Here is a 17,787-nt window from a genome sequence, read left to right as displayed (position 1 = left end):
GAGTCCGCCAACCGGAGCGCGTCTTGAGTCCGCCAATCCGAGACGAGCTGTGTTACGATTACCTCGGCTGCAAATGTACATGACGATTCGAGATCGGTGAGCAGGAGAGATCTTCTCAGATGGGTTTTGTAGTAGAGAATGCACGGCATTGTTGGGAAGGATGATGCACAATATTTATTGTCAAGATTGGACACCCGGGGTCCAGATTGAAATCGCATCAAGTCACCGTCAAGTTGAGCTGCAGCTGCCCAGAATGAGCTTGATTCAATGTGTATGTTTAGTCTATTTTCAGGCTCCATCATCGTGTAAAAAGTTTCTGGCGTATAATCCCATGCTGCTTGTAAATTCCAAGAACTGCCTCACTTTCGACTCGTTGCCATTCGTCCGTAGGTGAAGAGAGATCCAAGTTCTTGGTTGCACTTTAGGACCTCCATACACCACCCTAATACTCCAACCCTCGGAAACCATCTTCTGCGACTTGTTGGAGAACCTTGCCGATTTAATTTAGCTGGATATCACCTGGATTGAAACAGGCTGTAACGTACCGAGTCTATGAGATCCTGCCCGATGCGTTCACATGGTTCTGTGTGCGCATTTCCCGACATCGCCTGGGATCCTGACGAAGATGCTTCAAATTCGAAATACCCATCAAGTGCATACATCAGGGAAGACGGGTAATTTTGGGATGCTTCTGAGAATGAACCCGGCGTTGCCATCGGCCCGCTACCCAGAGGTGATATTGTTGACTGTCCGGATGATTCAGACTCGGCCAATTGCTCATGATACGCATACGGCTTCCCACGTAAAAAACTAAGTCTTTGAGATAGTGACCCTAGTGAAAAGATGTCATCAGGGCCGTCAAGGCTATGAGAATTGTCAGCAACTAAACAGCCGACGGGCCGCGTTAGAATGTCAAGTAACATGCCTAGTATGCATCCAATCTCCGATGCTAGAAAATGGTATGTGACTTGGATTGAATAACCCTTCAGGATATCTCTATTTCTCACGAATTAGCAAAGCTGAATTATGAAGCTTCGTGCACCGATGTTGCAGTTCAGGCTTCCACTTACCTTGTAAAACTGAGTCAAGTGTAGGTTGGTCGTGACCAGTGTCCCAGCGCGATAGTTGCGTATCATCACAGCATGAAGTCTGTACATTTGTCTCAACATTTCACACTCATAATTGTCAGCAACTACGGGAAAAAAGGGATGTCGGTGTAGCTCGGACCTGGTGGCTAGCGAGAGTGTTTTGAACGCGCATGTCCAAAAGCTTCTCGACGATATTCACAAGATGTGGTTTGTGGCTAGCGGAGCCCTCGTAGTGCGCAGCGTGAATCAGCACCGTTCCAGCTGACCCAAGACAAGACCTATCTCGTTAGTATAGTCCCCACCCATAAAGCGCAACCTCAGACACTTACGATGTAAAGTAAGGCCAAGAGTAGCCGTGAATTTGGGCTTGGGCACACAGCTCAGAAATTCTGACGGCATGTTCGACACATTTCTTCGATGTTTCTTGCTGCCACGGATCCGATGAGTCGTCTGAGGCTGTAGACCCTGATATCAATGGAAGGAACTGTCGATAGAGGCGAACGAAGATTAAATGGTATATAAACCAGCTCAGGTAGAATCGGTTTACTGTGGTTGTTTGTGAACAGTCGAGATTTGCAGGGGCGATTGCAGACTCGACCCAGTCTTTCCATTTGCCCAACTCACTGACTAGGCTGGAAAGATTAGACCTTGGATGCCACGGGAAGTGGCTATCTCCTTGAACGCCTCCGCTCTGCAAGTAGTTATTGCATTTCCCTAGTAGCACAACAATACTCGTGAACATATGCATGATGGTCTGCGGCTGAATTTGGCTGCTACCATATGTCAACAGTTCGCTGAATTTGGTGGTTCCGGTGGTGTTGACAGTCATCTCTCCGAAGATGCCGTCTGGAGTTGGCAATCGATAATCCCGGAGTGTCTCATCGTTGAACATCATCGGCCTATTGGTACCGCAGACGCTAAATCGATCCATAGAATAAAGTGTATGAATACATAGCCGTACTGAATCTCGATAACTGGTTGTTTCATTATTCCTCAATGGCTCTCTGTGCAATTCCATACCTTGAACCATGCGGATCGCGGAGCCCAGCTTCATCCAAGCTCGAGCACCATGGCCAAGGTGCAGGAGGCAGAGTATTTTCAGGATACTGGCTTGTATGCTTTCTAGAGAAAAGTTTAGGGAATCTTCAGCGGACTCTGCGAGCTGCAAATACTCTTCGGACTGGCGATTCGGAGTGTTCTGATCGATCCGGGGCATATAACTAGGTTAATTCTTAGCTAGTCTCTTATGATAGACTAAAACACCAACCTACCATGTGCACAATGCGCATAAGGAGTACAGAAAGGTACCAGACACTTGAAAATTGAGGAACTGTCTCCGTAAGGTGCCTTCATGGACGAAAATATAAGGATTCCCATGGACGTGTGTGAAAAAGGCCCCAAGCATCTCTCGACGAGTGGGGATATCGGGTTGGGTATTTTGGGGGAGTATTCCAGAGTCTGGCAACTCTGGAGGGCAATAGCTCAACTCCTGTTGGGCTACTGGTGTGGTCGGTGCATCATTTAGCTCGTCCTGTTGTGCAGGGGGCTCTATTCCTTGTCGCTCACGCTCAAGACTATGCACACGATTGAGCAGATCTTTGACTAGATGGGAGTTGGGAACCCGCTTCTTTGGTATGGCGTCTGTATTTCCGAGTCAACAGCGATCATTGTGCTAATATTCGGGGAGTTCTCAGTACCGTAAATACACGTAAAGCCATGGCGTTGGCAGGCTTCGCAAGTCGGGACTCTCCGAGAGCATTTAGACTATATCATCTGTTAGAAACGACTCAATAACGAATAAATGATTAATACACCACCTTTCTCTGACGACATGATCGACAGCTCATCGGCGACAGCGGCAATGAGAAGTGCCTCGCGTTGGGAATGGGATGGAGCGGAATCGGTAGGCGAGGAGTGTCTCCACCGGACCGCGACGAAGAGCTCTCTTGGTCTGGCATGTCGCATATTGAACAGACAGCCTAGCCAGGGACTCTGCGGAGGGAGAAACACTGACCAAAATCAGCTCTTCAGCTCCTGCAAAAGTTCATTTGTGGACCGTTAGTCTAGTAGTCTAGGGTGAAGGGGAATCCATCCCTGCTTCCCCGCGTTTCCCCGCCGCGGGTCGTTTAAATGCTTACCCGCCCGCGTCATCCATATGAATGGGATTGATTTTATGCGCTTGGCTTAATTAGATTATTAAATCGATAAATAGACCACTTGGTATCACGAACATATTTACCTGTCATTTCTTGACGTAGTCAAGAGCTAGCCTTCGAGTAAATCCTTCTCAGCATGCCATCGCGGACAAATGGGTAGCCGCCGTCACAGCGCAGCCGGATTCAAGACGCATGATAGAATACGCATCGGCGTAAGAGGAACGAGTCCAAGTAGCAAATCTCACATTTAAAGCCTTTATAAAAGACCAAATATCTGTTGTGGAGGAGAGTCCGAGGGCCTCAACTAAAAGTACGAAGGGGGCCTTGGGTATCCATTGGTCCTTCTACGTAGCCTGTGGACACTTGTTGAAGAGCCATTGTTACCAATGGGTGTCTAAATAATGTTCAAGTATAAGTATCTACCGTTCTACGGCGAGGATCTATGTTCGGGTACCCAAGCTCCTCGTATATCTCCTATTGCACTTATCCAACCGTATCCATGGCTACCTAGCCTTTCACACACAGTCTAGGGATGTGTCACTACGCCTGGAAATAAGTAAAAAGCCAAGCGCCATTGTGGTCACGACGGTCGAAGATATTAGGCCCTTATTTTATTTCGCTCCGACCCCGACGGCTAGCATAGTTTTAGCGAAGATGTGGGAAATTGCTTGTATCAGAGGGGACAAGTTGAACCGGAATGACTTTCGTAGCATTCATTAATGGGCAAGCTGGGATATGCAACTCTAGTCTTCAGGGGACCCAGATCATCTTACTGCGCTATTCCCGTGGCAAGCACCATACAGAATGAAGGCTAGTAGGGGTGACTGTTGCCGCCCTGACGCCACACGAGACCGTTCACGATAGCTTCACGCAACATTACGGAATGGCACCCGAACCGAAAGTTTTCAGGCGTTATACGAGCCCAGTAGTAACTGAAGCTAGCCGATACTGTGGTCATTGGAATCGGCATCCATCGCCGAGCCTCCCATAAAGCACGGGAGGCCCGGGAGGGGGCAAGGTGGCGACCCCAGAGGCGTTCATCGTAGCGCTTACACTAACCCGCAACATCGTGTGTGCTATTCCATTGAGAGGAAAGGCAACCCCGCGATTGCCATGTGGTGACAAGCCCATGGGCTGGGGTGGAGGGCAACGACATGACGGGAGAGTCACGTTGCAATACCAGCGTGATCAAGCCGACTTTCAGCTTTCTCGTTACACAGGGTTCATTGGGTTTAAATCATCAGCACATGCGGGAGCTAACGGGAGGTTCGCCGAGAAGCCTGCACTGATCGGCTTGACCTTCCATTGTGCATTCGGTATCGCGATTCTAGAGGTCGGGACTCCCAGTTTACCGAATCACCATGGCCCATAAATTACTCAGCGCAACACGGCTTTGCATGCCGAACAGCCTTCTCTCGGTCATCTTCCTGGGCATGAGTGACGCAATCTCGAGGCCGTGGCCCACTGCGGCTCCGCACGGCGACTGCAGAGGGGCCATCGTATAAATCCAGCCACTGGCACATTTCTGTTTGATTGACGAAGAGCCTCAATGCTGAATCCCACCGATACCGCCACTTCTACGCCCGCTGCTCGCATAGCAGGTTGCGCGACGCCCTGACGCTGTCGCCGTGCAATACCTGGGCTTAAACACAAGGTAATCCACCGCGACGACTGCTATCTGCGGCTGCTCATTGGGGCTGTGTTTATGCTAGTGAAGATGTTATCTAGTGCAAGCCAAACGCCAAGCATCGTTCGCTAGTCCTGCAATACCTGTCCGTCATCCTCAATAGGGGTGACCCCGGGAGTACGGATTGCAGTCCCTAGCCCGCGTCTCGTGTCCCCCATCCTCATATCAGCCGCACCTGATAACATATCTTTGGAGTCGTTGCATTCGGCCTTTTGTGCCTTATCACAAATCTGTGAAGGGAATGTCTCCCCGCTGTCGCCGTGCGTCTCACGCTTTGAGTTGGCGCTAAGCTGAATCGTGCTCCCACGACAAGGAGTCTAGATTGCTGGTCGAACAAGCTAGCTCGGCAAATCCGTTACTGTCTAACTGAGTCAGTCCTCATCACGCAGAAGCATTTGATCGGGATCCCATCCGCGTTACCAATGGTGTCCCTCACCGCTGTCCCTACGGCGTAGCTTGCCCCCGTCGCCAAGTCTTACCACGTATGATATATCAACATCTATCAGCCTCTTATCGCCTCCGATTACCACCTTCCCTGCCATGACGTATCGGAAACGATCCCGACCGTTATTCGTTAACTGCAAGGGTCATACGGTGGACCGTTTTTGAGCCACACTCACTAGCAATCGGCGTTGGACCCGGTGTTCACCTGCCATTCCCATCCCTTGGCCAGCTCATGGTGTTCAACCTTTAAACCTGCCATTTTCAACCACCCCAGTATAAAGCGCCAATAGTTGTCTCGCTTAGGTTACATCAATTTTTCTGAATTACTCCCCCTCATTAGGACATCTTGAGATCCTAAAATCAATCCACCATGCTCAACGATACTAAAGGTGCATCGGACGATGCGCTTCCCTCCAAGGAGGGTCCCATCGGACGCGTTACAAGCACGTCCGAGGCGCAAATCATTGACATCGAGGACAGCCGTAATGGCGAATTCCAGCGATCCTTCTCTCCTCGCCAAGTTCATGCAAGTGTATTCCTGCAGACGAAGCTGCGTGTCAATCAATAAGAAGTTGGTGCTAACCAAACTTTACTCTAGATCATCTCTCTCGGCTCAAATATCGGCAGCGGCGTTTTTATCGCAACTGGCAAAGCTCTTGCCAATGGCGGTCCTGGAAACATGATCATAGCTTATGGTCTTGTGTGTTCATGTGTTTGGGCTGTTCTTCAGACTCTTTCCGAGATGACAATTGCGTTCCCGACATCTGGCAACTACATCGACTACGCTGGCCGCTGGGTTGACCCGGCGCTGGCTTTTGGAGCTGGATTCGCCGAGTGGCTTGGTGAGTGCAGATTGTTATTTAAAATTGATATGGAAGGTATCTAACGTATTGATAGGCTGGACTGCGGTTGTCGGCGCAGAGGCTGTGTTTTTTAACATCCTGATCAAGTACTGGTCTGCAGATGGGTTACCTCTGGCAGCTTCACGTAAGAAGGCACCCCAATCTTTTGCGACAATACGCTAACAGTATTCTTCAGTCACCATCTTCACCTTTGCGACACTGGCCATTTTCCTGCTGCCCAACAAGGCGTTTGCCTGGTTTGAGTACGTCACGTCGCTGATCAAGATCTTCCTCTTCATCCTCATCATCATCCTGTCCATTGCCCTGGTTGGTGGTGCCGGACCTACTGGTGAGGTTCACGACGGATCGTACTGGAGGGATTTGCCAGTGTTCAAGAATGGCTTTTTTGTGAGTTTTCCGATTTGAAAACGTACAAGTAAAATCCTAATTCGTTCAGGGATTCGCCAATTGTGCTCTATTGGCCGTCTGGGCTGTTGGAGACCAGGTCTTTATTGGTATCATGGGCGGAGAAGCCGAATCGCCGCGCTATTCTATGGCTCATGCCACCAAGCTTGTTCCGTTCCGTGTCAACGTCATCTACATGCTGAGCGTAAGTCCATTATCCCGCTAACCAGAAGTGCGAGAACTAAAGATTAATAGGTCATCTTCATCACTCTTCTTATTCCCTCTGATGACGAACGTCTCCTTGGCGGCAGCGGTGTCACTTCCTCACCGTTCGTCCTCGCTGTCACAAATGCCGGGGTGAAGGGCATTGCTGATCTCATGAACGCCTGCATGATCATCGGTATTCTTGCCATTGCAGCTGAATCCGTCTATCTCGCATCCCGAGTGCTGCGAACCATGGCCCACCAAAAGCTCATTCCCGAACTCATTGCTCGCGTCGATGCGCAGGGACGACCTGTTTGGTCTCTAGTCATTACGGGTGCTACAGCTTTGCTGTTGACTTACCTCAACTTGAACGGTACGTGCCTCGCAGTCACATTCTCTGGGACCAAAACTAATGCACTCTTCAGGTAGCGGTGCCGAAGTGTTCAACTGGCTGTTGTCGATTACCAGCGCTTCATTCTTCATGAACTGGATCATTATTTCTTTCACCTCCTGGCGATTCCACCAGGCACTTGCTGCGCAGAACGATGCGCTCTTCTCGCAAGTGTATGCATGGAAGTCTGTTGCGTGGCCCACCGCACCCATCTGGCTGATGACGATCTCCATCCTGCTCTTGGCCTGCTGTCTTGGCGCCGGAATTGGTGACTTGGTGAGTTTCCCCTTGGCGTGTTCAAGTCGGTCTCGTTAGGTTCAAGTGCGCTGACAGTCTACAGAGCACCACCCCTTTCAGCGCATACAACTTCTTCCAATACGCCATTGGTATTCTCATTATTGTCGTCTTCACAGCCGGCTACAAGGTGATAATGAAGACCCCCTGGCGCGACCCAAAGACGGCGGACCTTGTCACGGGCCGACGCACTCTCAGCCAGGCTGAAATCACCCAGTTGGACAACTACTACGCCATGCCTTCGTGGAGACGGTTCTTGACCTACATTCAGTTGTGGTAACCCGACAGGGGTTTTGTACCGTGGATTTGCGCATTTGGATTTAGAGAGGTATGAGCTGGAGATGATCATGGCGCAGTCACAGCGAGCCGGTATCTGCGGCGCCATTATCTGCGGCGCCATCAATCTAATGCTCGCGGTTGTGGGTCAACATGCATCTTCAACATTGTGACTCTGACCGTGTGCTGGCGATTAAGAGACTAGAGCTACTAGAATTACTTCATGAACATGCTTAAAACGCCTGTTGGCCATCAAGCCGGATCCGAATGTGATGAACCCACTCTCAGCAGAAATGGCGATATCCATGGTCCATACATTTGGGTAGGCAGGTTTTGTGCACCTCTGCTTCATCTTGTTGATATCTGTGCTGCTCTCTGGTCTTTTATTGTGGCCATCGGGGCGCCACCACCCCGGAGGCCGTGATATCGGTGGACGGGACACAAATTGCCGACATCAAAGCCTCTTACGTCGCAACACAACGGCAATTGTAGTCCCGATGTACCGATGCGGAGGCGCATTTTGGCTTACTCTTGAGCTTCATTGGTTTGAGTTGCCAGGACAAAGAAAAGTGGCGTAAGATTGAAGGCTGAAGCATAATTAGCTGGAGGAACTGAGCGGGCAAGCCACTGAGTAGGCCGGCAAAAGTTAGGGCACCCTATTTAAGGTATAAAATTATTAAAATTATTTTAAAGATGCCTATTAATATTAGGTAAGAGCAGAGACATATTAAAATCACGTTTTCTCTTTAATAGGATAGCAAAAGAATAGGCAGAGGTCTTTAAGGTGGTACTTTCGTGCACTTGTTGATGCATGCGTTTCTTATTGTTCTAACTGTTCCCGGCTGTGCACGTCTTTCCGGGGACAGCCACGGCGTTTTACGCATGACTCGGCGGGAAGTCTCAGATGCAATCACTCACAGTGTAGAAAGACAAAGTTGTGGTGGCGCAGGGCTGGAGAGACTGGGCTGGGGGACTTTTCCTGATTGAGAGCGTCATTCGAGCTATTCAGGAGGAGCTACAAAGAGCAATCAGGATATATCGTCCATCGTCTCCATCCCAATGTGCTTGCATCCACCCACCATTCGCAACAAGTCCAACAAGCTCAATAACCATGTCCACCACGACAGATCTCACTCCCCCACGCTATCATTATGACCCTTCTCTGGTCGCTGCCGCTACCTTTGCAGGCCTTTTCGGCGTTTCCGGCTTCATCCACTTGTACCAGCTAGCCAAGGGCCGGACTTGGTATTTTATTCCCTTTGTCATCGGCGTATTCTGTGCGTTGCATCCGATCCACCTGTTTATTATCTTATCTAACAATTCCTCACAGTCGAAGTTTTTGGGTACATTGCTCGATCCATCAATGCACACCAAACCCCAGACTGGCAAAAGGGTCCATTTATCGCCCAAACTCTCCTCCTGCTCTTAGCACCCGCCCTGTTCGCTGCCTCTATTTATATGATACTGGGCCGAATTATTCGGATTTTGGAGGCTGAGAAGCTCTCCATCGTTCGAGTCAACTGGTTGACCAAGATCTTTGTCCTTGGCGACGTCCTCTCGTTTGTGGTCCAGACCATCGGTAAGCGTCGCCAGCCTTTCTGCTTCTCTGAGTCAGACTAACAAAGCCCAGGCGGTGTGATACTTTCAAATTCAGATAGCAAGAACGGTATAGATGAAGGTCAGGACATTGTTCTTGGCGGCTTGGCGATCCAAATCGCCTTCTTTGGAGTTTTCATCTCAGTCATCTCCGTCTTCCACTACCGCATCGTACGAAATCCAACTTCCGCGAGCATTCAAACGACACTCTCTTGGAAGCGATATATTTTCGTCCTATACGGTGCTTCTCTATTGATCATGGTTCGATCGATCTTCAGAGTTGCACAATTCTCCGCAGGGCCACACAGCGTGCTACAGACCAAAGAGGTGTATCTCTACTGCCTGGATTCAGCCCTCATGTTGATGTGCGCGCTGTTGTTCAATATTCAACACCCAAGTGCTGTGGTTCAGAGAAGTCATTACAAGCCTTCTGCTGCCCACGTCGAGGTGTCATCGGTCTAAGAATCCCGGTCCAAGAAGTAGCTTTCATATGATTTTTCTCCCGGGGGGTGGCAATTCTGCCACGGGCGTATTGCAATACATGTTCGGATGGAATCATTCCGCGATAGTTGAAGGTACATCATATCATTAATTACAGTTCCTTAGTGTTGTGGATTTGAGCTTTCGTTCTGGAAAGTCGAATTTGTGGAACTTCAATCGTCGGATTATTAATAGCGATAAGCGTGACAATTATTTTATGTTTTAGCATCAATACGTATTCAATACATACGAATTATTTTCCTCTTAATTTTCATCATCTTTGTTCATTTTCTAATCTTCCTATTCACGTCGTCGTCGCCAAAACGGAGTGCATCAGCTTGCCCAGTGGTGACAAGCTTCGGCCACGTAAGCACGCAACATCGTTGAATTAGAAAGCGAACAGCAATAAGCGTGTTTGTGAAACGTGGCGACGTGTTGCCCACAGTGATGCAGTGTCCTATCAACTTGGTGGTCGATTGGATGTTGACCCGTGTAATAATGACGAGGGTGGCTGGGAAGTCGGAAAACAGCCAAACTATGTACCTGGCTAACAAGTTCACGGGACTCAATCACCAAGACTCGATTGGAATGGACATGATGTGCACATCTGATATTGATTGGATAGAATTGCTTTTTGCGTCGGGCTCGCTAACTGACGAGCTTGATTTTCAGCCCACAGTCGACCCCGCACCTCTGTTCCCGTTTTCGTCCTTCCTCCACCTTCAAAGATCAAAAGGGTCTTATTCATTCTCGCTGCATCTAGAGATCTCATCATGCTGTGTTGTTGGTCTCTGTTCTGAATCCGCACTACCAAACACGTCTAAGCAAGGAGCACCGATCAAAACTACCTCAGCTCGACCATCTCTTGTTTTTACAACATCGTGGCTCTAACAACATGAAGTCATCGCCCTATGAACTAGATCCAGGGGGGGATATAGAGCTTGTATTGAAAAATCAAACATTGGTATTCGCTTGGTCCAACGATAGCCTGGAGTGCACATTCCTTGAATACGTACCGCCGCCGCCCGCTTCAGAGGATTATCCAAGAGATTGGGACGAAGAGCACGTCGAGGAGCCTCCCGCTCCGGAAAACAATTCTGACGAAGACGAGCCTGCTCCACCAGACGAAGTGCTTCCCGAGGACGAGAAACCTGCCAACGAGGACAACCCTATTTGGGGTCACGTCCAAGCGGATGGGCAACCCAACATGGTTCGATTGCGCGTTTCTTCAAGACACTTGATCCTCGCTTCACCAGTCTTTCGAAAAATGCTGGAGGGACCGTGGGTGGAATCGCATGCTTGCCACGGCCGATTACGTGAGATCTCGGTGGGTGAATGGGATCTAGAAGCCTTCATAATCGTCCTGGACATCATCCATGGTCACCATCGACTTGTCCCGAGGTCCCTCAGATTAGCGATGCTCGCCAAGGTAGCCGTCATTGTGGATTACTATGACTGCGTCGAAGTGGTCGAAGTCTTTTGGGACTACTGGCTCAAGGGGTTAAAGAAAGATCTTCCAACGTCATATGGAAGCGAGTCCCTACTTGTATTGCTCGTATCTTGGGTTTTTTCTGCAGTCGACATATTCGAAAAAATGACAGAGCTTGCCGTTCGACACTCGAAGTGCCTAATCAAGGTGGCAGATCTCCCAATTCCAGGAGAGATACTTGGTAGGTGATTTCCACTCATTTATTCTTCACTTAACTGATGCTTTCCACAGACTCAATTGATCAGAGCCGGCAAATCTCCGTTAGTCGGACTTTTTCAGCACTCTATACCTTGCTTGACTCTCTCACCCATGAGAAAGCAGGCTATTGTTTTGAGTGTTCATCCATGCTTCTCGGTTCATTGACTATTGAATCGAACAAACATGAAATTCTGAGCCCCCGAGCCAGAGCACCATTCTCTGGCTACAGCGTGACCGCTGTCCAGACAATTGTGTCTAAGATCCGAAGCCCTACCTGGCTGTTACAGAGAAACTACTCCTCATATTGCGAATCATATGAGTCTTGCGACCTCTCTAAACAAATTAACCCGACTATAGACACGGTCGACAGGGGACTCAGGGGACTCAAATTAGGAGATTACCAGCATCGTAGCAAGTAGGGGCGGTTAGGGCGGCTTTATTACTAAACATTATTAAAAACGAGTCACAAAGTTTGTCATGACATTTGAAAGGCAAATCAGCATGGTGAGAAACGACATCTCGGAAGGAAATGCTCGTTGTTTCAATGTCAGCTCCGAACCCAGGGGTTGTGACATAATGACCAAATGCAAACAACGTCTCGTTACGAAGGTAAGAACGTGGATAGAGGCGAACATTCAGAAATTAATATTCAGTCATGCCCATTTCGTAATGCTTTACAATCTGAGATTGCGCCTAGGATCTATCACGGCACGATGAGTTGCCAAAAATACCGTTCAGGCTCCAGGGTAGCTGACTTCAAAGTGGATGTTCAAGAGCCAACACGAACACGCACCAAGGTACTCCCGTACGTTAGCTTAACTTAAGTACCTAGTCTAAGTATTAGCTTAAACGCTTGTCTGGATGCGGAAGCTATTGAGCATCTGTAATTGGCGTAGTTATCGTCACGCCGGCGTAGTCTCCATACTCCCAGGCTAGCTTGCATTCCCATTTTCTACCACGAAATAATTCGAAGACGTTTGTGCGTGCTGATTCCAATTGAAAGTTATCCACGCATTTCGAACCTGTTAACTTCAAGCCCTTGGATGCGCCAATATTTTGGCGCCAGGAGAACTGAGGAAATCTGGGATCTGGCTGGCTATGTTGGCTCGTCGAAACGATGGTAGATTCCCAAGACCTGTCTATCAATTTGACGTGCCCGTCAGTGGTGCTAGTAACTGACCTGAATGTTTAAAGGATGTCATGAATGCTGTAAAAGGCGTATCAAATGCGATAAAACGGAACCAGAATGCCTCAAATGCCTGAAAAAGGGCATTGGCTGCTCTGGCCAAGGGTTTCGCTATGTTAGCGCTCAAACTACTCCTGTCAACCTTCAATCGGGGTCTAGACCCAAGAATGTCGTGTTTCGATTCGTAACCTCACAAGCGGACGCTCCTAGCCCTCCACAGTTGAAGAAGAGTCAGCGACAGCGAGGGGTTGATGCGCGGGATCAGTTGAAAAGCTCTCATGCGCATGCAGGTCACCCGTTCGCTGCCGAGATGAAAACTTCAGTGGGCTTTTCCGACATGTCGAGGAAATTTGTCTCTCGGCGGTCAGGTGTGGCTGTTCATTTCGAGCAACATCTACGACCTGCACTGAACGAATCTCTGAGTCCTCAGACTCGAATACTTTTTCACCATTGTGAGTACAATTTACACGTCAAGCCTTCATTCCTAACTTTACCCAAGTCTCCGAATGCATAGCGCCCATTATGGTGGTGCTCGACTCCATCAGCAACGGCTACAGAGACATCATTATACCCCTCGCCTGCCAGGACGAGTGTCTTGGTCGAGCCGTCTCAGTCGTCGCATCATTCCATTTGGCCGAAAGGATACCGGAAATGCGACAAGCTGCTGAGGCAGACTACCAAGCCATTATTGAGAAACTGCGACACGACTCAATGCAGCTGCAGTCTGGCCAAGTCTTTAACCCATTCACACTAGCGACGATTCTAGTCCTTCTAGTCGGCGAGACAATCACTGGAGCTGATAACTATGGCTATCTCTTGGAAATGTTGGCCTGCTTGATCCAATCTCCTGGAACTATAGAAGCGTTGCCGCTGGTACTGAAAGAGTTCTTTTGGCAGCAGGTCAAGATGTAAGTGCTAACGTACTGCACGGATGGTCTTTGTTCTAATTTCATCTAGGTTCCAGCTTTTTGGAATACCTCTAACCAATGAAGCGAAAGGCGTTGAGATCTTCACTAGACCTCCGGATTATTACCTCGAATTCATGGCATATCCTGAACTCACTGCAGAGTCAGAGCACTACAACAATGTGAATCTGATAAGAGCCGCAATCTTAGACGCCGGTAGAATATATCGGCGTCGCGTCGAGTCCTCACTCCACCAATACGAATCAATCCACCTCGTGGAGCAACTGCGACAGAACGTGCTTGGATTGGGGATGCATGTCAAGGGTGTTCATGCATTGGTCTGGACCTACTTCATTGGAGCGGCTGAAAGTATCTTGCCGGAGCATCGCGAGTTTTTCACGGAGCGGCTGAATGATCTGTATGATTACACTGGGTTTGGGTTTGGAAGTATCCCGGCTGGCTTGGAGGCTCTGAGGACTGTGTGGGCGAAACAGGCTTTTCGGAGGTGGACCGACGTGGTGATCAATGATACTCCGATACTAGTTATGTAAAACAGCAACTTTTTTATGACCCTATCATCCAACTTGAACCCAAATTCCCTCCTCAGCTTTCCTGCAGTCTCGCGCTAGGTTTGAATGGTTTCCTTACTAGGCTGGGCCATAGCAACCCTACTGAACTCTACACATGGGATTTCGGCAGAGTGAATTGTGTTCAATTTGAGACAAGTGCTGAGCGGGTTGTCGAAGAAGTCCAGCTTGAACCGTTCAACACTCGGCATCTGCCCTGCACATTTCCCCCCGGCGAGGAAGAGGCCGTCGCCGTTTCCAGGGTGTAGAACTTGTTCTTCTTCTGCTCACCAGGTATATCCGGTGGAACAAGTGCTTCTATCACGCCGAATTCTTCCAGGTGCGATAGCTTCTATCTTTAATACCAAGCCACTTCCCTAAAGGCATTGCAAAATGCAGGGATAGGGTATAGTTCTGCATGCCGGGCCAACCCGGCCAACAGGGAACCTCTGTGGAGTCTGTTGGTCATATTGTGGGCTTGACGCTATCATTGAAATAGAAACCCGTAAGTGCGTTTTGTTGGGTGAAGTGAAAAAGAGCATTGCTCAGAGTATCGCCGTCGGAGCCAGTCGGTACAATACTTTGAGGTTGATCCGCGTGATCTTTACCTCGCAGGGGCCGAAAGTACTTGGCCGAAAGGTGTTTTAGAGATTTGGGCAGTTTGCTCAGGTTCCTAGCGAAGCCTAGATAAAATCGAGTTAGTTCCGGGAAACAAAAGACGTGATGTGGGAGTGCTGGGAGGTGGAATAAACGCCTACCATCTCGCAACCACATCCTTTTGTGTATGTCCATCCTGTCTACATCATACATTTCCCAGTCTACCGTCTCCAAGCGCGGCATCTTGTGTGCAATGAGGCACGCTTTGCCAGGTTCAATCGTGATGGCAGAAGACAGGAGCCTCATTCTGAAGGAAACCACCATCGGTAACGGTGGAAGCTTGTCGTAGTCGAACTTGGGATACTGAGTGCGGCGTTCTGCGAACGGCAAGCCGTACACGGGGCCCCGAATGCGAGATTCAATGCTGCGGATAGGCATGGCGAACTCGACGATGATAAAAGGGTGTGGGTAGAGAGGAGCTTGTTCGAGGAGACAAAAGAGCGACTCTACGGTGTCTTCGAAGATATGACCAATAATAGACCCTCGTTCCTTGCGTCTCCCTCTCTTCATTCTCCTGTCGAAGCTGAACTCGACCTGGATGTAGCGTAGATACGACAGACGCTGAGGAGTGAGAATGTTATCTGCAACGGCAGATGCTATTCTGTGCGGTGTCACATATAGGTTGCGGAAGGTCAGGCGTTCGATGTACTGTTGCCATTGGTGTGAGACGGATGCACATCGGGCGAGACTGTCTTCCGGCACACGCTGGGTTGTCGATTTGATTCCGGGCGTGTCTTCAGTGACAAGCGAGAAGATGATGGAGAGGATCTCCCGGGGAAGCCTGTCTATTGGAAAAGCCATCGTCAAAGTGTTGAGAGATGCAGATGTTGATGGAAGAGTTTGCAATGCAGGGAGGATTATCACTATGTGGCTGATAAACAAGGCAGATGCGGGGTAGTTCGCAATCCTTTGCTTGTGGCGGTGCGGCGCCTCGTTCTGGGTGGCAGTCATGAGATACAATGGCTTCTCCTCTGCATTTTGTCTTATCTTCCTCTTCTATCTAGTGATGTATCCAAGAATTGGCTCCTTAGAGTTGTATTGAGGACACTACCGGCCCCTTGCGATACGTTGGGTTGACCAACTGCACCTCATCGACAGGTATCGCAAGGCACGCGCTGTTTCGGCCTCCTAGTTCTCGTACTGAGATTTCAACATCCCCACGCATACTGCAGAAGGACTGTCATTGGCTCGGCACTTTCTGCATGTCAGACGTAATCGAGGGTGAAGTCACGCGGGAAGAGGCAAGTACCTGGGCTGGTCTACGACTGTGCGTGTCATCAATTTGGCTTGGCTAGGCCGTGATGATACGCGAAGGACGGCTGGGAGCTCGGCGCTCGGCGCTTCGGTGTTTGCTGCGCTTAGGAAGGGCTCCCGAGATGAAGAGCGGATGATGGAGTGGTCAAGGTGCGTAAATGCCAGGTTCAAGTTCCATTCTCAACCTCGAGAACCTTGCACTGGAACCACGGCAAGTAGACATCCCTCACCCATCCTGCGAGCTGACGAAGTCCCGCCACGATCTGGTACGTGTCCAAGATGCTTTGGGTCGTGCCAAATTGCCGCTCCGTCCAGAGCACCGTCTTCTTGTCCTCGAGCGTTGAAAAGACAAACAGCCAGCGGTGGCCCTGTACAATGATTCCCGGTATGAACCCAAGCTCTGCCAGCGCCTGGTCGGCCAGCTGCCTCCTCGGCAGCTCTTCTGCGCTCGACAAAGGCTGCCCCGTCAACCCGACGACGGAGCGTAGAAACTTCCACTGCGCCGCGTGCCAGATGCCCATTTGTAGCTGCGCCGCGTCGAGTTCCTTCCCGGGACGCTTAGTCTCGATGCTCAGGGCGATGGGGGATAGCTGCAACGGCGCGAAGTCGGTGTGATTGACGGTCAGCGTTGGGGTTCGGCGACCGAGGGCTTGTAGGGAGTCAGTATCGCTGGGGCTGTCGAGGTAGAGGCAGAAGTCGACCATCTTGGCGGGCGAGGAGTACGGAAGGTATTTGCTGTGCGGACGGGCAGTTGTGCTAGAAGTTGTTAGCGTGTGTGTTAATCGTGGAAACGTCTGGATCTCACCATGTTGTAAAGTTGAATAGGTCGCCCTCGGAAGATCCCGTCTTCCTGAAGACGGCCTGCAGCAGGCGGTGATGCACCTCCATGTTCCAAGATGCCTCCTCGTGGCTTTTATCGTGACATTGCCGCGCTAGTTCACACACCAGAGCCACCTCGTCTGTTGCTGGAGTATAACCGGGAAGCGTGTCTATCGCGTCGGGCTCTTTGAACGCATATCGCCAGATGCGCATGTTTTGGTCTCGAACGTGTGGGTTTTGAAGGATCATCGTCTTGTTCGCGTGGGGAATAATCTCGAGCCCGTTGCCAATCTCCCGTATTGCGACGAGCAAGTCGGCTACGGCGGGAGGCGCAGTGTCAATGTTGAGCTGTCGGCACTCGAGCCCTCCGTCATCCAAGCGCAAGCTCATCATTTGTTTCTTCGGGGACGATGACCGCGAAGGTGCCTCGCTGCCTTCCGAGGGCGCAAGCGAGCTGGCTGTGGAGCTCGCAGCTGAAGACATGGTGCCTCGGTTTGTTGGTCGCGGCGTGCGATTCGGGTCGCCCGTTCGGCGTCGCTTGGGTGTGTGTTCTTCCATCTCAGTCGGGTCGTCCAGCGATGAGGGAGGGCTGGGCTCTTGCTGGGGGGTCTTTCGCTTCGTGGACGAGAACTTAGTGTGCAGTCGTGGCGGATGCTCGTCGTGCGGACGGAGATGAGGTAATGTGTTGGGCAAGGTATCGGGTAGCGTATCGATCCAGCAGGAGACACGCTGGAAGTCGAGCATTGTTGAAAGCAGTTGGATGAGTGATCTCAATCGAGCGGCATGGTGAAGATGACGTCGAGTTGGAGGTGACGATTGTGACCCATTGTTGACTTGTGGGAGGCGGTTG

At 50.1% G+C, this 17,787-nt stretch overlaps 7 protein-coding genes across 7 annotated transcripts; 4 read left to right on the top strand and 3 right to left on the bottom strand.

The window, feature by feature from the left end:
- Positions 1–782: 782 nt before the first annotated feature.
- BGZ61DRAFT_558236 (uncharacterized protein) lies at positions 783–2,670 on the bottom strand (the record flags this gene model as incomplete). The annotated part of the gene is made up of 6 exons (XM_046255714.1): positions 783–864; positions 922–996; positions 1,071–1,079; positions 1,228–1,366; positions 1,418–2,308; positions 2,360–2,670. Coding segments are annotated over 6 exons (1,431 nt in total), but the record flags the coding sequence as incomplete, so codon positions are not given.
- Positions 2,671–5,369: 2,699 nt separating this feature from the next.
- BGZ61DRAFT_118277 (amino acid permease/ SLC12A domain-containing protein) lies at positions 5,370–8,029 on the top strand. Its single transcript, XM_046237013.1, has 8 exons — positions 5,370–5,901; positions 5,974–6,217; positions 6,273–6,362; positions 6,414–6,625; positions 6,675–6,827; positions 6,878–7,199; positions 7,252–7,493; positions 7,558–8,029. The coding sequence occupies exons 1-8, from the start codon at positions 5,746–5,748 to the stop codon at positions 7,789–7,791; spliced, it is 1,653 nt and encodes a 550-aa protein (XP_046098140.1). The 5' UTR covers positions 5,370–5,745; the 3' UTR covers positions 7,792–8,029.
- Positions 8,030–8,898: 869 nt separating this feature from the next.
- On the top strand, positions 8,899–9,845 carry BGZ61DRAFT_558232 (RTA1 like protein-domain-containing protein; the record flags this gene model as incomplete). The annotated part of the gene is made up of 3 exons (XM_046255713.1): positions 8,899–9,064; positions 9,118–9,366; positions 9,418–9,845. 3 exons carry the CDS (start codon positions 8,899–8,901, stop codon positions 9,843–9,845), a joined length of 843 nt encoding a protein of 280 aa, XP_046098139.1.
- A 1,225-nt stretch (positions 9,846–11,070) lies between these two features.
- Positions 11,071–11,969, top strand: BGZ61DRAFT_364655 (uncharacterized protein; the record flags this gene model as incomplete). Its single annotated transcript, XM_046241540.1, has 2 exons — positions 11,071–11,533; positions 11,584–11,969. The coding sequence occupies 2 exons, from the start codon at positions 11,071–11,073 to the stop codon at positions 11,967–11,969; spliced, it is 849 nt and encodes a 282-aa protein (XP_046098138.1).
- Positions 11,970–13,073: 1,104 nt separating this feature from the next.
- On the top strand, positions 13,074–14,192 carry BGZ61DRAFT_537967 (uncharacterized protein; the record flags this gene model as incomplete). Its single annotated transcript, XM_046254596.1, has 3 exons — positions 13,074–13,188; positions 13,236–13,644; positions 13,694–14,192. The coding sequence occupies 3 exons, from the start codon at positions 13,074–13,076 to the stop codon at positions 14,190–14,192; spliced, it is 1,023 nt and encodes a 340-aa protein (XP_046098137.1).
- Positions 14,193–14,672: 480 nt separating this feature from the next.
- BGZ61DRAFT_537966 (uncharacterized protein) lies at positions 14,673–15,665 on the bottom strand (the record flags this gene model as incomplete). Its single annotated transcript, XM_046254595.1, has 2 exons — positions 14,673–14,890; positions 14,966–15,665. The coding sequence occupies 2 exons, from the start codon at positions 15,663–15,665 to the stop codon at positions 14,673–14,675; spliced, it is 918 nt and encodes a 305-aa protein (XP_046098136.1).
- A 620-nt stretch (positions 15,666–16,285) lies between these two features.
- BGZ61DRAFT_498279 (uncharacterized protein) lies at positions 16,286–17,681 on the bottom strand (the record flags this gene model as incomplete). Its single annotated transcript, XM_046251263.1, has 2 exons — positions 16,286–16,874; positions 16,924–17,681. The coding sequence occupies 2 exons, from the start codon at positions 17,679–17,681 to the stop codon at positions 16,286–16,288; spliced, it is 1,347 nt and encodes a 448-aa protein (XP_046098135.1).
- Between the last annotated feature and the right edge of the window lie 106 nt (positions 17,682–17,787).

The sequence above is a fragment of the Ilyonectria robusta genome (genome assembly GCF_021365365.1).
Source record: "Ilyonectria robusta strain PMI_751 chromosome Unknown BGZ61scaffold_26, whole genome shotgun sequence".
Lineage (NCBI taxonomy): Eukaryota > Fungi > Ascomycota > Sordariomycetes > Hypocreales > Nectriaceae > Ilyonectria > Ilyonectria robusta.
This window is presented reverse-complemented; position numbering and strand designations above follow the sequence as displayed.